Source organism: Galeopterus variegatus, unplaced genomic scaffold, assembly GCF_000696425.1.
Source record: "Galeopterus variegatus unplaced genomic scaffold, G_variegatus-3.0.2 Scaffold195, whole genome shotgun sequence".
NCBI classification, from domain to species: Eukaryota; Metazoa; Chordata; class Mammalia; order Dermoptera; family Cynocephalidae; genus Galeopterus; species Galeopterus variegatus.
The window spans coordinates 489399-507726 of NW_007726306.1; the positions used below are offsets into that span (position 1 = coordinate 489399).

An 18328-nucleotide genomic window follows, 5' to 3' on the forward strand; every position below is an offset into this window, starting at 1 on the left:
TGAGTGAGCACATGCGGTATTTATCCCTCTGTGCTTTGCTTATTTCACTCAATGTAAGTTTCTCCAGGTTCATCCATGTTGTTGCAAATGGGAGAATTTCATTCTTTTCTATGGCAGAGTAGTATTCCACAGTGTGTATATACCACAGTTTCCTTATCCAATCATCCATTGATGGACATTTAGGTTGGATGAACTGTATTTTTAAAACGACAAAATTTCGAGTGTGTTACTTTGGTAAGCTTTTGATTTTATTAGAAATATATCGCAATAACTGTCCAGATGTCATGCCTCATCGATGTGACGGGTCATATTATTGGTTCTGCCACAATCTTCCAGAGCTCCTGCAGCAAACAGAGAAAGGAGGGTCCCTGAAGTACGCAAACAGGACAATCACAATTTCACATAGGAAAGTAATTAGCCAAAGAAAGTGGTCAAGTGATATGCAAACCATGGCAACACCCAAGCTGGCATAGGCGCGGGCACTACCTCCTATTTCTTTGTTGCTCTGGGCTGTTCTTTCCGTCTTACTGTGGCAGAGAAGCTGGACGGACCAAGTTCCAGCATCAGATGTCACACATCAAAAGGGACCAGGAGAACGGCAGCAGGTCACCACAACCTCTCCACTTTGGGGGGGTCTTAAGCACCATATCCCATGGCTGTTGAACTTTGTAGGGAGCTAGTTTTCTTTGTTAAGGGATGGTACCCTTAGCACTGGCCGGTGGAGAATGTACAACAGGCCAAGTTCTTAGTGGCAACCTAGTGTCCTCACTGGCAGGAGCAGCCTCTGCTTGCCAACTGCTTGGAGACAGGTTGAGCCCACAGGCAGGGAGGCGCTCAGAGTGGGTGCAGCAATGACCGGAAGGTCCTCCTGGCACAGGGAACCCACACAAATTGTGCGCTGCGCATGCTTGGGAAATGGGATGGGAGGTGAGAGTGCTACTTGTTACCCCCTCAGCCTCCCCAATTCCTCCTCGGAACAAGGCGGGGTTGCCACAAACCCAGAGAAAGGGAGGCCACAGCCAGAAGACACAGAGAATGAGAGAAGTTAGTTCTGTCTGTGGACTTCTATGAATCTAGCTCCTGATAATTTTAAGGGATTTTTAAGGGTAATTTTGACTTTTCAGATTTCCCAATGCTGGGTTTAAATGCTGTAATAGGAAGTGATGTGTAGGATGAAGTCTCAGCTCTGCCTTTTCCTGTCTGAGGGACTCAACCTGTCTTGGCTGTTGTTGTGACATTAACTGAGACAGCGGATGAGAGGTGCTTAGACAGCACCTGGAGAGTGTTAGCTCTCACTGTTAGAATGATCGCCTTGAGGCCTGATATGATGGGGTCTCACTGTACCTGGGTCACAAGGGCCAGCAGAAATGAGACAAGCCTGTTCAGTCTGAGAGGCCAGGATATTTCCACAGTGAAGATGCATCCATCAGCCGCCACACTGGGGCCACTGCATCCAGATCTGCACCCACCAAGTCCCCTTCCTGACTTCTTGCTCCCCAAAAAACCTCTGGCCATTTGTGCTGCTTCCTTTGGAGTTTGAACTGTTTCCCACAGGGAGAGAATATGCTATCAAGTTGAAGGTGATGTATTGCCTGTGGGCCACCTCTGGACATTGTGACTACTAAGAACGGGCTGTAGATCCCCCCACAAGTTTCACTAATAAAGCATCAAGACCGCAGCCCTGGCTTCTGCAGGAGCATGGGGTGGGGCTCTGTGTTTGCAGGGCTGGGTTCATCCCCTCCTTGGCCTGGGCTCAGCAGCTTCAGGCCAAAGCAAATGTAGGCCCCTTGTGCTGGCCAGACCTACCAGCTGCTGGACGCGCTCGTACACGAAGAGTTGCGGGAACGAGGCCTCCACGGGCTCCACCACGAAGTGCATCTTGCCCTCGGCCAGCTTCTCCAGCGCGTGCAAGGAGGAGCGGAAGTGATCGTAGGCTTCACACGTGACGTCCAGGTGTCTCAGTGTGAAGTTGAGCCTGCAAACCAAGCACCCCACGCATGCTGCCGTCATTACCTGGAAGAGTTCTGTGCTTCCCGTTGCCTCCCTGATGTCATTTCCCATCGGGGAACTGTGGCTGAGTCCCTATTGCATGCTCAGCACTGGGGGGCAGGGCCTTCCCCAATCTGTACCACAGTCTTGTTACCACCTCCATTACAGATGTGGAAAATGAGGCTCAGAAAGCTGAAGTCATGTGCCCACGATGACACTGCTAGAAAGAAAAGGACAGTCCCTGCCTCTGGGGAGCTATGAACTGGTGCAAGAGACAGACTCAGATCAATACTTGAGGACGAGCCTCCCTGGGCTTCTGCTGCCTGTCCTGCCTTTGCCCTGCATGGAATCTGCATGTGAAGTTGCCCCATCACCATCCGTGGAATGAATGAATGGCAGGCAATGGCAGAGGGAGATGTGGAAGACTGAGCACACAGAGGATGGAGATAACATTGTCAGAAGTCAGTGGAGTTGGGGAGATTCGAGGGAGGGAGGGAGAGAGAGAGAGAGGGAGAGAGACACAGAGGGACAGAGAGTGGGGAGAGGGAGAGAGGAGAGAGGAGAGAGAGAGGGATAGGGAGAGAGGGGAGGGGGAGGGGGAAAGGGGGAGAGATGGAGGAAGACGGAGAGAGGGAGGAAGTCTTTAGCATTATTGGTATATTAAATAAGGCGGCAAGGCACATGCAAGTATACATGGCTTTGTACGCAGCCATGAGTGTTTCCACATGGTGCGTTTCTGATGTTGAACTGCTGGGTCAAGAAATATGTTCAGTTTTCCAGTTTTTGCTGTGTATTCCATTCTGCCCTCAGAAAAGTTGGACACTATCATAAGTATTAGAGAAAAGTGTATTTACAATGTCTAGCTCTATAGCTATAACAAGGGGGACACTCAATCAAAGAAGCCATATATTTGAGGATATTTAAGTGGAAACATCCCAGAGAGGCTGTCAAGTGAGGAGGCTCTGCCTGCACTGGGGAGATGAAAGAGACCTGGGGGAGCAGAGGGGACAGATGGCACCCCAGAGAGAACGTTCAGGAAGAGGAAAGGCTGTCCACAGAGCATGCTGGCCAAGCGTTGTGGCTCTGGCACGCAGTCTGCACTCAAGTCCCCGTCTGTCACTAACTTGCTGTGGCTGGGACAAGCCCTTGATGTCTCTTAGCCCTCCTCTCTTCATCAGTAAAAAGGGGCCAGGAGCGCCTGCTCACTGGGTTAGCATGTGGATTAAGTGAGGTAAAGCACCAGCACAGGTGTGGCACACAGTAGGTGCTAAGTAAGTGATAATAATGATGATGCTGATAACGACGCATTTAGAAGGTGAGTCTGGCTACTGCTCAGGACGCCAGCACACCCCCCAGGAGCCGAGCTCACCTCCTCTCCACCGACAGGATGGCCGTGCAGGCATTTTTCAGTCTGAGAGCGAGTCGGGAGAGCGTTTTAAACAGCGCATTGGTTAAGTCCTCGTCGTAAAACACTGCGGGAAGAGAAAAGGCTTAGGGGAGGGCATGCAAGTATCAGAGAAATCTGCTTCTCAGAGGGACCCACACAGACACTACAGGGAGGATCCTTATTACCACGGAATAGCAACAGTTCTCAGAATTGAAACTGCATGTAAATGTGGTACAATGTTCTAGAAAGATGCTTCCAAAGTGCAGAGAACTCAGTGGAGGTGAAAGGACGCTGCACATGACTACACATAATGACAAAGGCACGTATGAGGAAGAATTTTCTTACCTTCGGCTGCAAACACTACGGTGGTGTGATCGTACAAGTCAGAAATCTCCTCTTCTGACCAACTGAAGGGGACCTCAGGATCTAAGAAAGAAAAGATGTTTTGTGCTCTTTGGCCACCAGCTCTTACCAAGACTGACTGAAAGAAGCTTCAGGAGAAGAAATAGGGCTGGAGGTAACAAAGGGCACTGCCAGACAGACCTGAATCCCAGTGCCCCAGCTTCCGGGCCACGGCCACCCACGTGGAGAGTCACAGTATAAGAGATGCCCTTTCCACCAGGGGTCTGCCCTGGCTGGTGAAGGGCAGGCAAACCTCAGCCATGCCCGCTGCCTAGGCCAGCAGCCCCAACAGATGTGATCTGCACCACCGTCCAGGGCACTCCTGACCCATTTATATGCTGTGTGACCCCAGCAAAGTTGCTTCACCTCTCTGGGGTGCAGTTTTCACACTTATAGAGAGGGCCTAATACTTCCATCATAGGATTGGTTGGAAGCCTAACGGACCTAGAGTATGCAAAGTGCTTGGCAGGTGACAGGTACTCAAGGAATGATTTTCCTCACCTGCCAGTCTGACACCTGATAGGAAGAAGAAAAAAAATTTTTAAGCAAAGAAAGAGAAAGCATCCAGGTCTGAAGTAGTTTGTATACGAAATTCAGAAAACTGTCCCATCCCATGGGCTTCCTGGCACCACCATTTGCAGGAAGTGGTCTATGCACCCGAGTCCGACAGATTTGGGTTCACATCCTGACTCTGCCATGTACCAGCTATGTGACCCTGGGCAGGCACTTAACCTGAGTGCCAGTCTCCACTCATAATCCAGGGATCATCACGGTGACACTGTGAGGTCTGAATAACAAAATGAACATAAGTGCCCAGCACGCAGCAGTGGGTGCTTGGGGAATGAAGGTGTCGCTTATCGGCCAGCAAAGAGCACTTGCCATGAGCCCGTGGGACTGTGGCAGCAGCTGGGACCCTGTTGCTCAGTTGAGGCCACAGAGCCGAGGGCCTTGAGGAATGACAGAGGAACCAGACATCAGAGGAAGACACACACCTGTGCAGAGGTCATCCTTCAGCCAGTCCAGTTCTTTGACCTTAAGTACACCACCTGTAAAAACAAAAACAACAGAACTCTTCAAACTCTTGCCATAATGACGAAGATACTTTTACACTATACAACAAGATCCACCCATCCTACACCCCCCTTCTGTTCTCCTCCCTCTCTCCCTCCTTCCCATCTATCCTTCCCATCCATCCATCCATCCATCCATCTATCCATCTACCCACCGGCCCTCCTTCTGCCCTTCCCATCCCTCCATTCATCCATCCTTCCAGCACTTTTTGAGTGCTGAGTGTCAGCGACTGTGCCAGACACAGGGAATATAAAGATTTGTCAGACACGGTCCCCATCCTTGGGGGCCAGCTGCCCCAGGAGAGACTGGTGGTTTAATAGACAACTGCAAGACTGTGGTTAGGGTAACGTCACAAGGATGAGTCAAAGGCACAGGAGAACAGAACTCTTATGTCAGAGAAGGCTTCAAACAGCAGGCTCGCCCCTTCCTTCCAATTTTTGGTGACTGCCAGCTGTATGCTGGGCATTCAACAAACACTGTGACAGTGGTGATCAAACCCAGAGTCCCTGCCTCCGTAGAGCCTGTAATCTCGTGGGGACAACAGACACCAGTCACGAAGTCACACAGGCAGATGTGCAAATGCAATGGTTCGAGGTGTCACTAGTGTCTGTCTGGAGCTTGGGAGGGGACGAGGGCTGGTGAGGAGGAGGAAGGGGCAGAGCACTCCTGGCAGAGGGAACAGCAAGGGGAGGGGCCTCAAGGAAGGCCAGGCTGGGGGTGGATGGAGCTGGGCAGTGGATGAGGAGGGGGCACGTGCTGCAGAAGATGGGACAAGCAGAGGAGTCCGGACCTTATGCCAGGAGCAGTGGGAAGCCTCTGAAGGGCCTGCAGCCAGTAGGGCCAAGTGATCCGACTCTAGAAAAGCCCCCTCAGGCTGCTCAGGGTCTGGACAGACAGTCCCATTAGGAGACCACTGCTGTCATCTATCATGTAAGCTCATTCCTGCAGGCCGTAGAGATCCGATGATCAGGCAGATGTGGATGAGGCACATCCCGGGCAGAGGGAAGTCTGTGAAATGAGTCCTTGGCTCACTGGATGCAGGGCTGGCCAGCAGGACTGTCAGGGGCCAGGGCAGGGAGGTCTGGGGACTCAAGGAGGAGCTCAGGCTTTACCCTGCAGGTATGGAGCCCCTGGAAGGTTTTCAGAAGGGAGTGAAGAGGTCAAGCCTGCATCTTAGAAAGGTCAAACAAGGAGCAGGGGAGACCGGGAGGGGTGCAAATGCCAATGTGCCAGCGAGAGGGAGCTGAATCAGAAAGTGGTGGCAGACATGGGAAGGAGGAGGCGACCCAAGGACATATTGCCTGTGCACAGGAGGCTACGTAAAGGCAGACAATGTAAAGGTTGAGCTCCCCATTCACCCTGTGCACAGGGAAGCAGGTGGCACCCACCTCCCAATGTCACCAGTCGAACAGGGAAACCTCCCTCCCGGGGAGAAGGCCCTTTGAGCCTCACCTTCAGCAGCAGCCAGGTGGCTGTTGAGGGCAACATTTCGCTGGCACATGGCCAGGAGATCTGCACCAACATCTGCAATGACAGAAGGGCAAGCCATAAAGTGCAGACCATGACGACATGTTCACCTCCCCGTTTTTGCCTGGAGAGAGCAGATACCAATGGCATAGCTGCAGAAACTAAAGAAAGGCTTCTCCTGTGTGTTTTACTGCATAGATTAAATATGTTCACCTTAAGGCTCTATTTAATTATTTTTTTCCCCTAAATAAGAGATTCACATTCTGGTGGGGACAGACTCTGTGAAAAGCAGAGGGAAGGGGTGAGAGCTCCCAACATTGCCTGAGTTTATAAAAAACGCATGTAGCTCACCCTTTCAATGTTTATAACAACTCCAGCAACCGATATCCCCATTTCACAGATTAAGTGACTTGAGCAAAGTCACATAACAAGTAAGATCAAGAGCTGGGATGTGAGTCCAAGTTTTTCTAACTTCAAATCTAGGCTTGCTCTTTGACACCCTGGGAAAGCCGACTGGGGTCAAGTGCTGCAACATGATTAATGGGGCTGCAGAGCAGATTCAATCAGGCCAGGCAAGCTCTCCCAGGCATGATTCACTGTCCACTGCCACCAGCATCTCCCTCTAAGCTGCCTGGCTGCCCTCATGAGGTGGGATTTCTCATCATTTCAGCAGACAGTGAGTCCTCAGTGGCAGTGCTGTGCCCAAAATTCATTTTCCACTAGGAGAATGTATGTGTGCAAGGTACAGAATGTCTTGTGGATGACATTTGTTTGGCCCACTGAAGGTGTGGACATCTCTACCCCACCCATTGCAAACTCCTGAGGACCAGACCATCTGTACCCCAAGGATGTTTGCTAAAGGGACTGACCTATCCCTTCTCTTGGAAAACCAGGTAAAGAGAATATTGATGATGTATGTCTGATAGCACATGACTGGTTCAGCAGTTTTTTTTTTTTTTTTTTTTTTTTTTTTTTTTTTTTTAATTTTTTCTTTTGTCAATATACAATATATATGATTATTATGGCCCACCACCGACACTTCCCGCCCTCCTCCCTCTCTCCCCTCCCCCCCAAGAATGTCCTTTCCGTTTGTTTGTTGTAACAACTACAAAAAAAAGTATAGTTGTTATATCTTCTTCCCCACATTGTCCCTTTACTGGCCCCCGACAGAGCTCATGGAACTCTATTGTCCCTTTACTGGCCCCCGACAGAGCTCATGGAACTCTATTGTCCCTTTACTGGCCCCCGACAGAGCTCATGGAACTCTATTGTCCCTTTACTGGCCCCCGACAGAGCTCATGGAACTCTATTGTCCCTTTACTGGCCCCCGACAGAGCTCATGGAACTCTATTGTCCCTTTACTGGCCCCCGACAGAGCTCATGGAACTCTATTGTCCCTTTACTGGCCCCCGACAGAGCTCATGGAACTCTATATGACTGTTGGCCATTTGCATATCTTCTTTAGAGAAATGCTTACTTAGCTCTTTTGCCCATTTTTTGATTGGGTTGCTTGTTTTTTTCTTGTAAAGATGTTTGAGTTCTTTATATATTCTGGATATTAGTCCTTTGTCAGATGTGTATTTTGCAAATATTTTCTCCCACTCTGTTGGCTGTCTTTTAGCTCTGTTAATTGTTTCTTTTGCTGTGCAGAAACTTTTTAGTTTGATTCAGCAGTTTTTAAACCATTATGACAGTTTTTGTCAAGAGACCTTATGTGAGAGTCTAATGTATAAAACAGGTAAGAGAGGAACAGATCTGGCTGAGTAGTGAACTCAGAGCCCTGGGGGCTGCTGTGCCCATTGTCCCTTTACTGGCCCCCGACAGAGCTCATGGAACTCTGCTCCGTGGGATGTGCTGTGATCTGAAAACCACTCACATGATGAAGGTGCGCCACACTACAAATCAGGAGGTGTGGGTCAGGGGTTTCGGTTCTCATCAGTGCTGTGTGTATGACCTTGGGCTAGCCATTTAAACGTAGTATCAGTCTGCCCATTTGGATAAGGAGGATGGTAACAGGCTCCCTGGCTAGCGTCCAGGGTCACTGTGAGGTTACAACCAGGTGCTGATGAATGTGAAAGGGTGTTTGCTGACTGTAACATGCTATCTCAATAAATTCGAGCTCTCTTCTTCTCCATGCTGGTAAATTTCTCTAAGGATAAGACGGCTTGATTATATCCTACTACTAGGCAGTAGGCACTGAGCAAAGCTCTTGGGTGTTTTTTTATGGCTTGACTCTGAGAAGTGCTTACTGGCAATTTACATGCAATTGTTAAGGAGCAGCAAACAGGATGGCCACGCTACAGACTTCTGACCGGTGGTTCACTCGGCATATTTGTAAACTATAACCAAATGACAGGTAATCCTGGGATTTCTCTATCCTGTTTCAGAAGCAAAAATCTGTGCCATGAAAACATCTACTAGGGAGCAAGAAAATGCAAACCACATCAGCAGATACCTCTTTATGTCTAGCAGATATTAAAGATTTAAAATATAACAATGCTCATTTTTTGAGACTACTACTCTCTCATAAACTGTATTCATCTCAATTGGCTGTTTTCTTTGTTTTTTTTGAAAAGATGACTGGGAAGGGGATCTTAACCCTTGGCTTGGTGTTGTCAGCACCACGCTCAGCCAGTGAGCGAACCGGCCATCCCTATATAGGATCCGAACCCATGGCCTTGGTGTTATCAGCACTGTACTCTCCCGAGTGAGCCACAGGCCGGCCCTCAATTGGCTGGTTTTGATCACTGGGGGGAGCTGGATGAAGGGCATATTGCACTTTCTGGATTACTTTAGCAACTTCTTTGTGAGTCCAGAATTATTTCAAATTCAAAAATTTAAAAAGAAATCAGTTGGCAATATGCATCAAAAGTTTAAGAAAAGTCACCCACTTCTCGGAATCTAGTCTAAGGATCATCAATGACGTATGAAGTTGTTCATCACAGTGTAACTGACAAATGCAAAATACTCATGGGAACAAGCAAAATGCCCAGCAATAGGAGGAGGGTTTAAAATAAAGATGAAAATAGCCTGGTCATTATAAGCCATATTTATAATTTTTAATGACAAAAACAAATGCTCTTGAAAAAAATATTTTTCAACATTTTTGGCAGGATGCAGCACTGCACATATAGTTTGCTTTCAGCTATTGTTTGGGCGTATGTATACACAAATGAAAAGGAAAAAGATTGTTTAACAAAAGAAAGATATGAGCAGTTAAAATAGAGATTCTAAAACATAAGCACCCTGAAGGCAGTGACTTGGTCTGTTTTACTTGCTGCTGGATATCCCATATCTAAAACTGTGTCCTGCACATAGTAGGTGCTCAATAAACTGCATACTGTTGAATGCATCTAGGGATTGTAAAATATGAGTAATTTTTATTTGCAGTTTTACAAATCTTCCACGAAGAGTAGAAGACTGCTATCATCAGGAAATGACTTGTTTTCAAAGCCTTTTAAAAGGGCACATTCCTCATAGTTTTCTGAGATATTTGCTCTTTCTTACGGGTGTGAGCAGAGATTCTAGCAGAGGCACCAAACACCTTCTGAAGCTCAATGAACTTATACCTGTGGGCGATGCTGGGTCATTCTGAGGTTACAGAGGAAAAAAATGGAAGGTGGAGAAGACCAGGGCGAACAGGACAGCAAAATCAACAACAGCCAACGTCCAATTTCCAGTGTCTATATGGTCAGCACATGCTCTGTGAAGGTAACTGACTATCGCCCTCAGCCTGAGATGTCACACTGTTACCTGTACAGTAAACAGTCCGTGCCATGGTGGCTGCAACAATGCTGGTGAGTCCCGTGCCCGCCCCGAGCTCCAGTGCAGTGCACCCTTGGAAGAGGTCCCGTCGGAACAGGATGTAGTCCGCCAAGAGCAGGGCACCCCGCCACACCTGGAGGGGAGATGACAAGAAACAGCAGGTGATATGAGGCTCTGCAGAGACCCTTCAAGACCACGGGAAGTGGATGAGAACTACCCACCTGCTTGCCAACATCCTCCAGGGGTGTGGCCATGGTGTGTTCTAGACAGGATGGAAACCAAAAGAGAAATGCCCACTGTGAAGATGGGGATGGACAGAAAACCACAAGACAAGACAGGGGGTATGTGGCAACCTGCCATCCTGTCTCATGGGTGCTGGAGTTAGGCATTCTGAAAAGAAGCAGAAATGCAGGCCATGCTGCCACTTGGGAAGGGGGCTCTGAGCAACACTCAGAGACCAGCCGCAGTGGCTCACTCTCTTTCAGATAACTGGATATAGCTGCTCCCCAGCTCGAACACTGGGTCACATCAGGTCCCAATCCAACCTAATTTAAACACATGTGCATAACATTAAACATTTTTGTGTTCACTGACTACAACTTTACCATCATAATGTATTTATATGCTAATAATCATCACAGCTCATTCCAAAATATTTTCTTACACTTAGAACCACACTAGAAGTTAACAAATTAAGTTTGAATTTATAATCTTTTTAAAAGGCTAAAGAGGGACTGGCTGGGTAGCTCACTTGGTTAGAGTGTGGTGCTGATAACATTAAGGTCAAGGGTTCAGATCCCCATACCTGCCAGCTTGCAAAAAAAAAAGGTAAAGAAAAGTATGATAAGTATTCTCAAGCACAAAATATACTTGTATTAGGATAAAACTCTAGTGATTGGGGGGAAGGGAATGGAAATATGAAAGAGAAAAAGGAATAGTACAAAACATTTTTGCTGTTAAATAGCACTTGCTCTAGTATTTTTAAGTGAGATGGTAACAGCTGTCAAAGGAACACACACACCAACACACACAGTAGGGCAGCTTCACATGCTTATCAAACTCGCACAATTCAAACCACATGTTCACACACAGAAAAAAAGGAGAAAAGCGGCAGGGATGGGGGACCAAGGGAGGGCAGAGGTTGGAGGATGACAGGGTTGTGAGTGGTATGGGTGATCTACCCCATGCCCCCTCCCTGAGGTCTGCCCCAGGAGGTGGGTGGGGCAGCCAGCACTTTCCTAGTTTCTTTTTGGTTCCTGCGAGCTCTCAGAGCATGAGCATCTCATTGTGCCGGGGGAGCTGCCATGTTTAAAGATTTATGCTATTCATACAACAGGGGTCCAGAACATAAGCCAACTGCTCTGTCTGTCCCCAAGCCAGGAGAGAAACTGGCTATGTGTGATCCTACTGGAGACCTGGGCCACTGCTCTGAGGGTTTCTCCAGGATAAATTTGACCAAAGATTTCTGTCCTATGTGCAGACTGAGAATCTGAGCCCTGAATAAAAAAGTGACTAAGGCACTGCCCACCAGCATCTTTGGTGGATTTGATACTGTGGTTTGGAAGTCACTTTCAATAAGATATGCTCCTTTCAAAAGAACTTCGGATTGTTATGGCCTAACATGTAGTCGCCTGGTTTGAAACTGGAATGGAAATATCCACCAAACCACCCAATGGCTGAGTTCCTTCACTGAATGAACATTTACTGGATGGACACCTTCTGAGCCAGGCCCAGGGCTGGGTGCCATTGAGACCTTACTTGATCTGGATCATCCCCATGTTACAGATGAAGACACTGAGGCTCAGCATTACCATTTGTAAAAGTTAATGTAAAATGCACCTTCACCATGCCAGGCACTGTGCTAAATACTTTCTCATTCGAAACCTCTCAGTGACACAAGTTCAAGAATTATCTGATAGATGAGGGAAATGAGGCTGGGAGAGGCACAGCAGGCTCTGCAGGTCATGGAACTAGAAAGTGGCAGATGTAGGGTTCCCTGTAAGATCATCTGCTGTTTATGTGACAGCTCCTCAGTGGCCCCATCCCAAAGGGAGATGTTCCTTCTCAAGTGGGGCAGAACCCAAAAGGGTGCCCAGGGACACTGTTTAAAAAGCTTGGGGCAGAGGCTCCCAGGCTGAAGGCTTGGTGCATGCTTGGAGGGAAGGTGGGGGTGGAGAGTCCTCCTGCGGCTTTAGGTCCACAGCCCTGCTCTTGATTCTGCTGCTGAGTGGCTGCTGAAACTCCTTTTCTGCCCCACTTTTCTTGCCACTTCCCTATCTGCCCTTTCCCACCTGGCCTCTAGCTCCCAGCTCCCAGCCCGTCTGATTAGCTCACAACCCTCCTCCAGATTAAGTTTGCACCTACATCACTCTCCATCTGCCAAGCTGCAGCTCTAGAGTCTCCCATGGCTCCCTGTTGCCAGTCCAGCCCGGCCAAGTCTTCCACAAATTCTACCCTGATCTGCACCCCCAGCACACCAAGTTAGAGCAGAACAGGGATGCGGAGGCAGCAGCAGAGAGGCTTCCTGGTGATGGCTAAGCTTAGACTTGTACGACAATCAGGAACGTGCTAAGAAAGCAGAGGCCGGGGGCAGGCACTCCAGGGAGGACGCACAGCATGAGAGAGGCCAACAGATGAGAAAGCACAGGATAAAGGGTGTGAGGGTTGGTGATGGTGTGAGCTGAGGCAGGAGAGGGGAGCGGAGGCCTTGTCACACAGGGCTTTGTAAGCTGAGTCACTAGGACTCGATCCTGAGGGCAATGGGGAGCTACTGAGGAGTCCTGAGCAGGAGAGTGACCTGTGTCTTTCGAAAGCTCTTCCTGCTGGTGGTGGCACCACTTGCTCCTAGCTTTGCCCGAGCTGGTTCTGATAACCTATCTTGCCTGTAATACCTGGCTTGGGCTGGAACACAGAGCCAACGCTCAGAACATTCTTGTGCCCTGACTGATACTGTGGAGTTGCCTCGGTGGCAGATGAGCCAGACCTTTATTTACCTATTTTGATGACATCGTGGGGGCTGCTGTCTTGTGCTTCATCTCCCATGATGTCTTCTTCCTGTGTTAGAATCATGGGATGTACCTTGTCTCTTGGAGGACTCGCTGGGTTGGGATAAGAGGTGGCCTGTGGTCTTCTCACCACATCCAGATCCCCATCCTCATCCAGCTGAGTTCCTGCCTCTTCCTGGCCAGCAGTGTCAGCCCCGGCCTGGAGGGAGGAACCCTCATCACTGTGGTCACTTCTTGGAGGTAATCCTCTGCTGCCTGTCCTGGTGGGAAGAGTCTCCTCTGTGTGAACATCTTTGTGATCGCCACTCTCAGCCCCCGAGTCTGTCCAAGATTCCTGGCTCCACAGAAGCTTGAATTGGGACAGGAAAACTGAGAGGCAAGACAAGTCACAAAGTGAGAGTATTTCCAGGTGTCCTTTCTTTTTTTCTTCCCTTTTTTGAGAAAATTTGATACCAACTGAAAAGCCTTTTAAAGGCCAGGTGGAGATATACTAACAGCAGCAGAAAAGGCCCACTTGATTCAGCTGTGACCACCAGCTAGGTGGCTGGGGCCACCAAAGCAGCAACCACCACCACCAAGAGCAGCCACCATTTTGTGAGCATCTACGATGTAGGCACTTGGCCAATGTCATCTCATTTAATCCTCACAATTGCTATGAAGACAGTATTATCAACTCCATCTTACAGACGTGGAAACTGATGCTTAGCGAGGTTAAGTGAACTGACCAAGGCCACACAGCATTGTATGTGGCTAGGCTGAGGTAGTATTCAAACTCAGTCTGCTCGACTCCTAAGCTGATGCCCTTCTCACTACACTGTTCCACCTCTTAAGGTCTAGAGGACAGGACAAGGACATGAAGTGTCCCTTGCCATTTGGTGGCCAGAAAGTCACTGGGACAGGTTTCAATAAGTGTGTGCCAGGAGAGGTGAGCCAGAGATAGCAGGTGCAAAAACCTCAGAGTGAATAGCACTGTCCTTGAGCCCTTCGTCTACCCCCCAGTTGTCTGACCCCAGGCAAGCCACTTATCTGCTTTGAACTTCAGTTTCCTCATTTGCAGAACTAGTTCAGAATTGGTACCCAATACCTACGTTTCCAGTCCTTTCTCTTCCCTTCTGTTCCCTTCACCCCTACTTTGCATGAGGTGGGGCTCACTGTTCTCCACTTTCTCCAAGTGAAAATGGAACTGTGAACACTATGGACAGGGCCTCGACAGGAAGGGCCTGACTACAGCGCCTGCCTCCAGCCTTCTGCACAGGCTGTTCCTTCTGCCTGGGATGCCTTTCTTTCCCTTCTTTGTCTGCATGGAGTCTTCTCAGTTTTTAGGACTGAACTCAGGTGTCTTCTCCATGGCTGGATTTGGTGCCTCTCCTCTAGGCTCCTAGAGCATCCTGGGATTAAGACAACTTTTGAAGCACTTCACTCATTTATTCAGCAATCAATCATTGAAAATAGGCTGTGTGCTGAGTACCATGCTAGGTGCTGGGGATACAAAGCAGAATGTGAAATCTTTACAGGTTGGGAGGAGCAAACATTAAACAAGTAAACAAGATAATTACAATTCATGTGTTAACTGCTATAAATACAGTAAAACTATTATATTCTGTGTGACACAGACATGGAAACCATAGCATACAGGGATCCACACACTTCTTCTGTAAACAGGTTATACAGCAAATATTTTAACTTTTGTGGGCAATGAGATTTCTGTTGTAATTATTTAACTCAGCCATGGCAGCACAAAAGCTGCTGCAAAAACATACAAATGAATGGGCATGGCTGTGTTTCCATAAAACTTTATTTACAAAATATAGCTGCAGGCCAGATGTGGCCCCACAGGCTGTAGTTTACAGACCCCTAATGTATTGTACTATTTATATTGGAACAGGAGGAAAAGGGGGGTTATAAATAATCACACCAGAACAACAAGCTAATCCAGGGTAATCAGCGTTAGGGAGAGTGGCCAGGGAGGGCCTGTCTGAGGAGATGACACTTGAGGAGCCAGGGCGTGGAAGGAAGAATGTTCTGGGTGCTGAGGGAGGGAAGCGCGTATAGTGTTTGAGGGATAAAAAGGGGTTGAAAGTGGCCGTAGAGGAGTGAGGAAGAGGGAAAGTGACATTAAGGGTAAACACACAGGCAGAGGCCGGGTTGGGTGAAACCTTGGAGGCCAAGGTGAGGAGTCCGGGTGTTACTCTGAGAGCAGTGGGAAGCCACTGGAGGGTCTAAATCAGGGGAGTGCTGTGATTTGATCTACATTTCCAAAAGACCCCCTTGGCTGCCAGAGAGATGAGGAGGGGAGGGTGTGCAGGAGACAAGCCAGGGAGCCCCAGGGAGAGAGGCAGCCAAGCAAGCGATGGCAGTGGCTGACTGGGGTAGGGGCCGTGGGGATGGACAGCCATGGAGAAAGGGAGCACCAGTCCTGTCTCCCCTCTGGACTGTGGGCTTGCTGTGGGCAGAGCTTGGCTTGTTCACTACAGTGGTCCCAGCACTGGGTCCTGGGCCCGGCACACAGTAGGTGCTCAGGAAAGCACAGGAGTCTGCTCAGTGAAAGAAGGGCACTTAAGTGGTGTGAGAACAACAGTTAAATAATCCAGTCTTTTCTGCAAAAAGATGAATACAGTAAGAAAAAGCAGAAAATGAATGGGATCTGCAGGGTACTGGGCAGCTCCGCCCAGGCCCAGGACCTTACCAGGCTGCCCCACACCATTCAGCCGCACCATGAGGTGTCTCTGGTTCGGGGTGTAAAGGTGCACATCCGACAGCACGGTGTCGCTTCTGAAAGTGACCTCGTTCATGGCTGGGGCAGAAGCCAACTGTACCATGGCCCAGGTTCCACATTAATTCTGGGACAGGAGCACCTGAGAGGCAATAACATGTTTTCAGGATGGCAGCTCCCAGAGGGGAACAGTGTAGCCACACCCCACCAGGTGGCCAATAGCTTTGCACCACCTGCGAGAAAGTGCTTCCCTTTTTCAATTTCCTCTTGATTTTTCCTAAGGAGAAAGTCTCAGAGCCTTAGCAAGGGAAAACAATCCAGTTAGAATTTAATTGTTCTTTTGTCTGTACTGTATTCATTTTCATAGCAAACTTTTATTTACAGCAAGGGATCTGAATTCCCACTTACAGTGATAAATAAAATTTCCTTCCTCTTTTTATTTATTCCATATTTTTATTATAAAAATTTCCCAACAGACAAGAGGGTGAATAGCGTAATAAACAGCCATATACCTACTGCTTAGATTCAATGACCATCAACATTTTGCCTTATGTACTCACCCTATCTATCTACCAACTACCCAACTATCTGATTTTTTCCCTTTGACCCCTCTGAGAGTACACTGCAGACATCCCACTTTACCCCTAAATTTTTCTTTAGTGTCTGTCTCCTAAGAACATTTTCCTATATACCCACGTGAACTTTGGCAGTCCTAAGATAATCCATGATTCTCTAATATCAGCTAAGCCCCAGTCTATAGTCAATTTTCTCCATCTGTCTCCCGACTGTTTTCATAACTATTTTTTCCCAAACCAGAACCCAATCACAATTTATGCTTTGCATTTAGTTGCTATGGCCCTTTAGTCTTTTCAATTTTTTCTTTTTTTGGTGCTGGCTGGTACAGGGATTGAACCCTGGACCTTGGTGTGTTATCAGTACCACACTCTAACCAACTAAGCTAACCAGCCAGCCTCCTTTAGTATTTTTTATTCTAGAAACTGACACCATCTACCCACATATCATTTCCTGTTTTAAAGCTTTCAAATTAAATTTTAAAAGTGAGTGGATTTAAAGGAAAAACAAGAGGATCACTGTGCAGGAGATATACTGATATGGAAAAATTATGAAGGTGACACAGCAATAACTAAAATTTAGAAAATCATGTCTGAGGCAAAGTGGTCAAAAATAGGAAGGATCTCCCTCCAACCAAATGTTCCACTGCATCAAAAAGCATCAAACAGCAGCAGTCTGATGGGCTTTGAAGCTGGGCAGACCAAGGGTCAACCCGTCTCCCATCTCTTAGCTATGTGACCTTGGGAAAATCACTTCACTTCTCAGGGCCTGTGTGAGGAGTAACTGAGACAATGTTCACTTTCAGGGCTCAGAACACATTAAACGTTCAATCGGTAACAAGTATTAACATTATAACAACATAATTACTATTATTAAGGGAATGCTAAGAAGATAGAAAAAGGCAATGGTCAGTTTCTCCAGTTAAAAATAGCTGTCTCAGAGTCTCCGTCTGGAAATGCTGGGGCTGGATGGGCTTCCGGCTCCTCTCCTCACTGGGCAGAGATGAGGAAGGAGACCACACTGCAGATGGGACCTTACCACCCACCCCACTTAAGGCTGCAGGTTCATTCCTGCAGCAAGAGCTGACAGGCGGTCTTGGCTCTTCTAAGGCTGTGGGGGCCAGATTCACACGCTGTCCTCCTTCCTCTCCTATAGGTTCCCAGTCGGGGTTTCCCTAAAAGCAGTTTACTGGGATCAGGGAATTGGAATAATTCCCCTTGTTGAAGTCTTGCTCTCTGCTAGGTGCCACTAGGAAGCTGCAGGAACCAAGGTCCGGGGATATGGGGAAAAGTCGGAGTGAGGGGCTGCCACCTGCCTGACCTCACTCTTATGGGTTAAGTACTGCCTCTCAAAAGGCAGTCACAGCTCGGACATGGCCCTCCCTTCCTAATCCGAAGGTGAGGGAGGCTGCCTGGATCCCGTACGGAAACGCAGGTGAGGACATGAACTTCCCCCAATATCCTTGTTTAGAAGGGGAAACTGAGGCTGAGAGTGCGGTCGGGCCTTAGGGGCTTGGGCTTCAGGTCCGTGGGAGTACGGATTTCAAAGCCAGGCGTCCCCCTGACCATACCCCGTCCTGCCGCCTCTCCCAGGGACTTACCCGCCGCGGGCCTCAGCCGGGAGTCTCACCCGACAACTTTATCGCGGGACTCCGGGGACCGCCATAACAGGCAGTCTGCGCAGGCGCAGCCACGCCCCCCGCATGCGTCCGCTTGTCCGCATTACCCCGTGGCCACGCCTATCTGCCTGGTCCGCGCATGCGTGCGGGGCCGCTGGCGGACACGTGCTGCCCTCTGGGAGCTCGGGGGTGGGACAGCAGAAAGAGGCCGCGCAGCTCTCGCCTGTCACAGTTTGCTGGGGTCAGCGGCCTGGGTGTGGGTGTGTCTGCGCGTGGGTGGCCGAACTCACTCCTCTAAAGGAGTTAACTCGCTCAAAGTCACCCGGCTACTAAGTGGT

At 48.7% G+C, this 18328-nt stretch overlaps 1 protein-coding gene across 2 annotated transcripts; it reads right to left on the reverse strand.

Annotated features, from left to right (window-relative positions):
• Positions 1-226: 226 nt before the first annotated feature.
• Positions 227-18054, reverse strand: METTL22 (methyltransferase like 22). Of its 2 annotated transcripts, XM_008565121.1 has the most exons (12): positions 17973-18054; positions 15773-15941; positions 13217-13455; positions 13075-13135; positions 10303-10343; positions 10070-10214; positions 6302-6373; positions 4771-4824; positions 3722-3802; positions 3359-3461; positions 1807-1975; positions 227-341 (listed from the first exon to the last, which is right to left on the reverse strand). In XM_008565121.1, the coding sequence occupies exons 2-12, from the start codon at positions 15903-15905 to the stop codon at positions 306-308; spliced, it is 1134 nt and encodes a 377-aa protein (XP_008563343.1). In that variant the 5' UTR covers positions 15906-15941; positions 17973-18054; the 3' UTR covers positions 227-305. The 2 variants fall into 2 exon arrangements, with proteins under 2 accessions (XP_008563343.1, XP_008563338.1); XM_008565116.1 differs by having other exon boundaries at positions 13075-13455.
• Between the last annotated feature and the right edge of the window lie 274 nt (positions 18055-18328).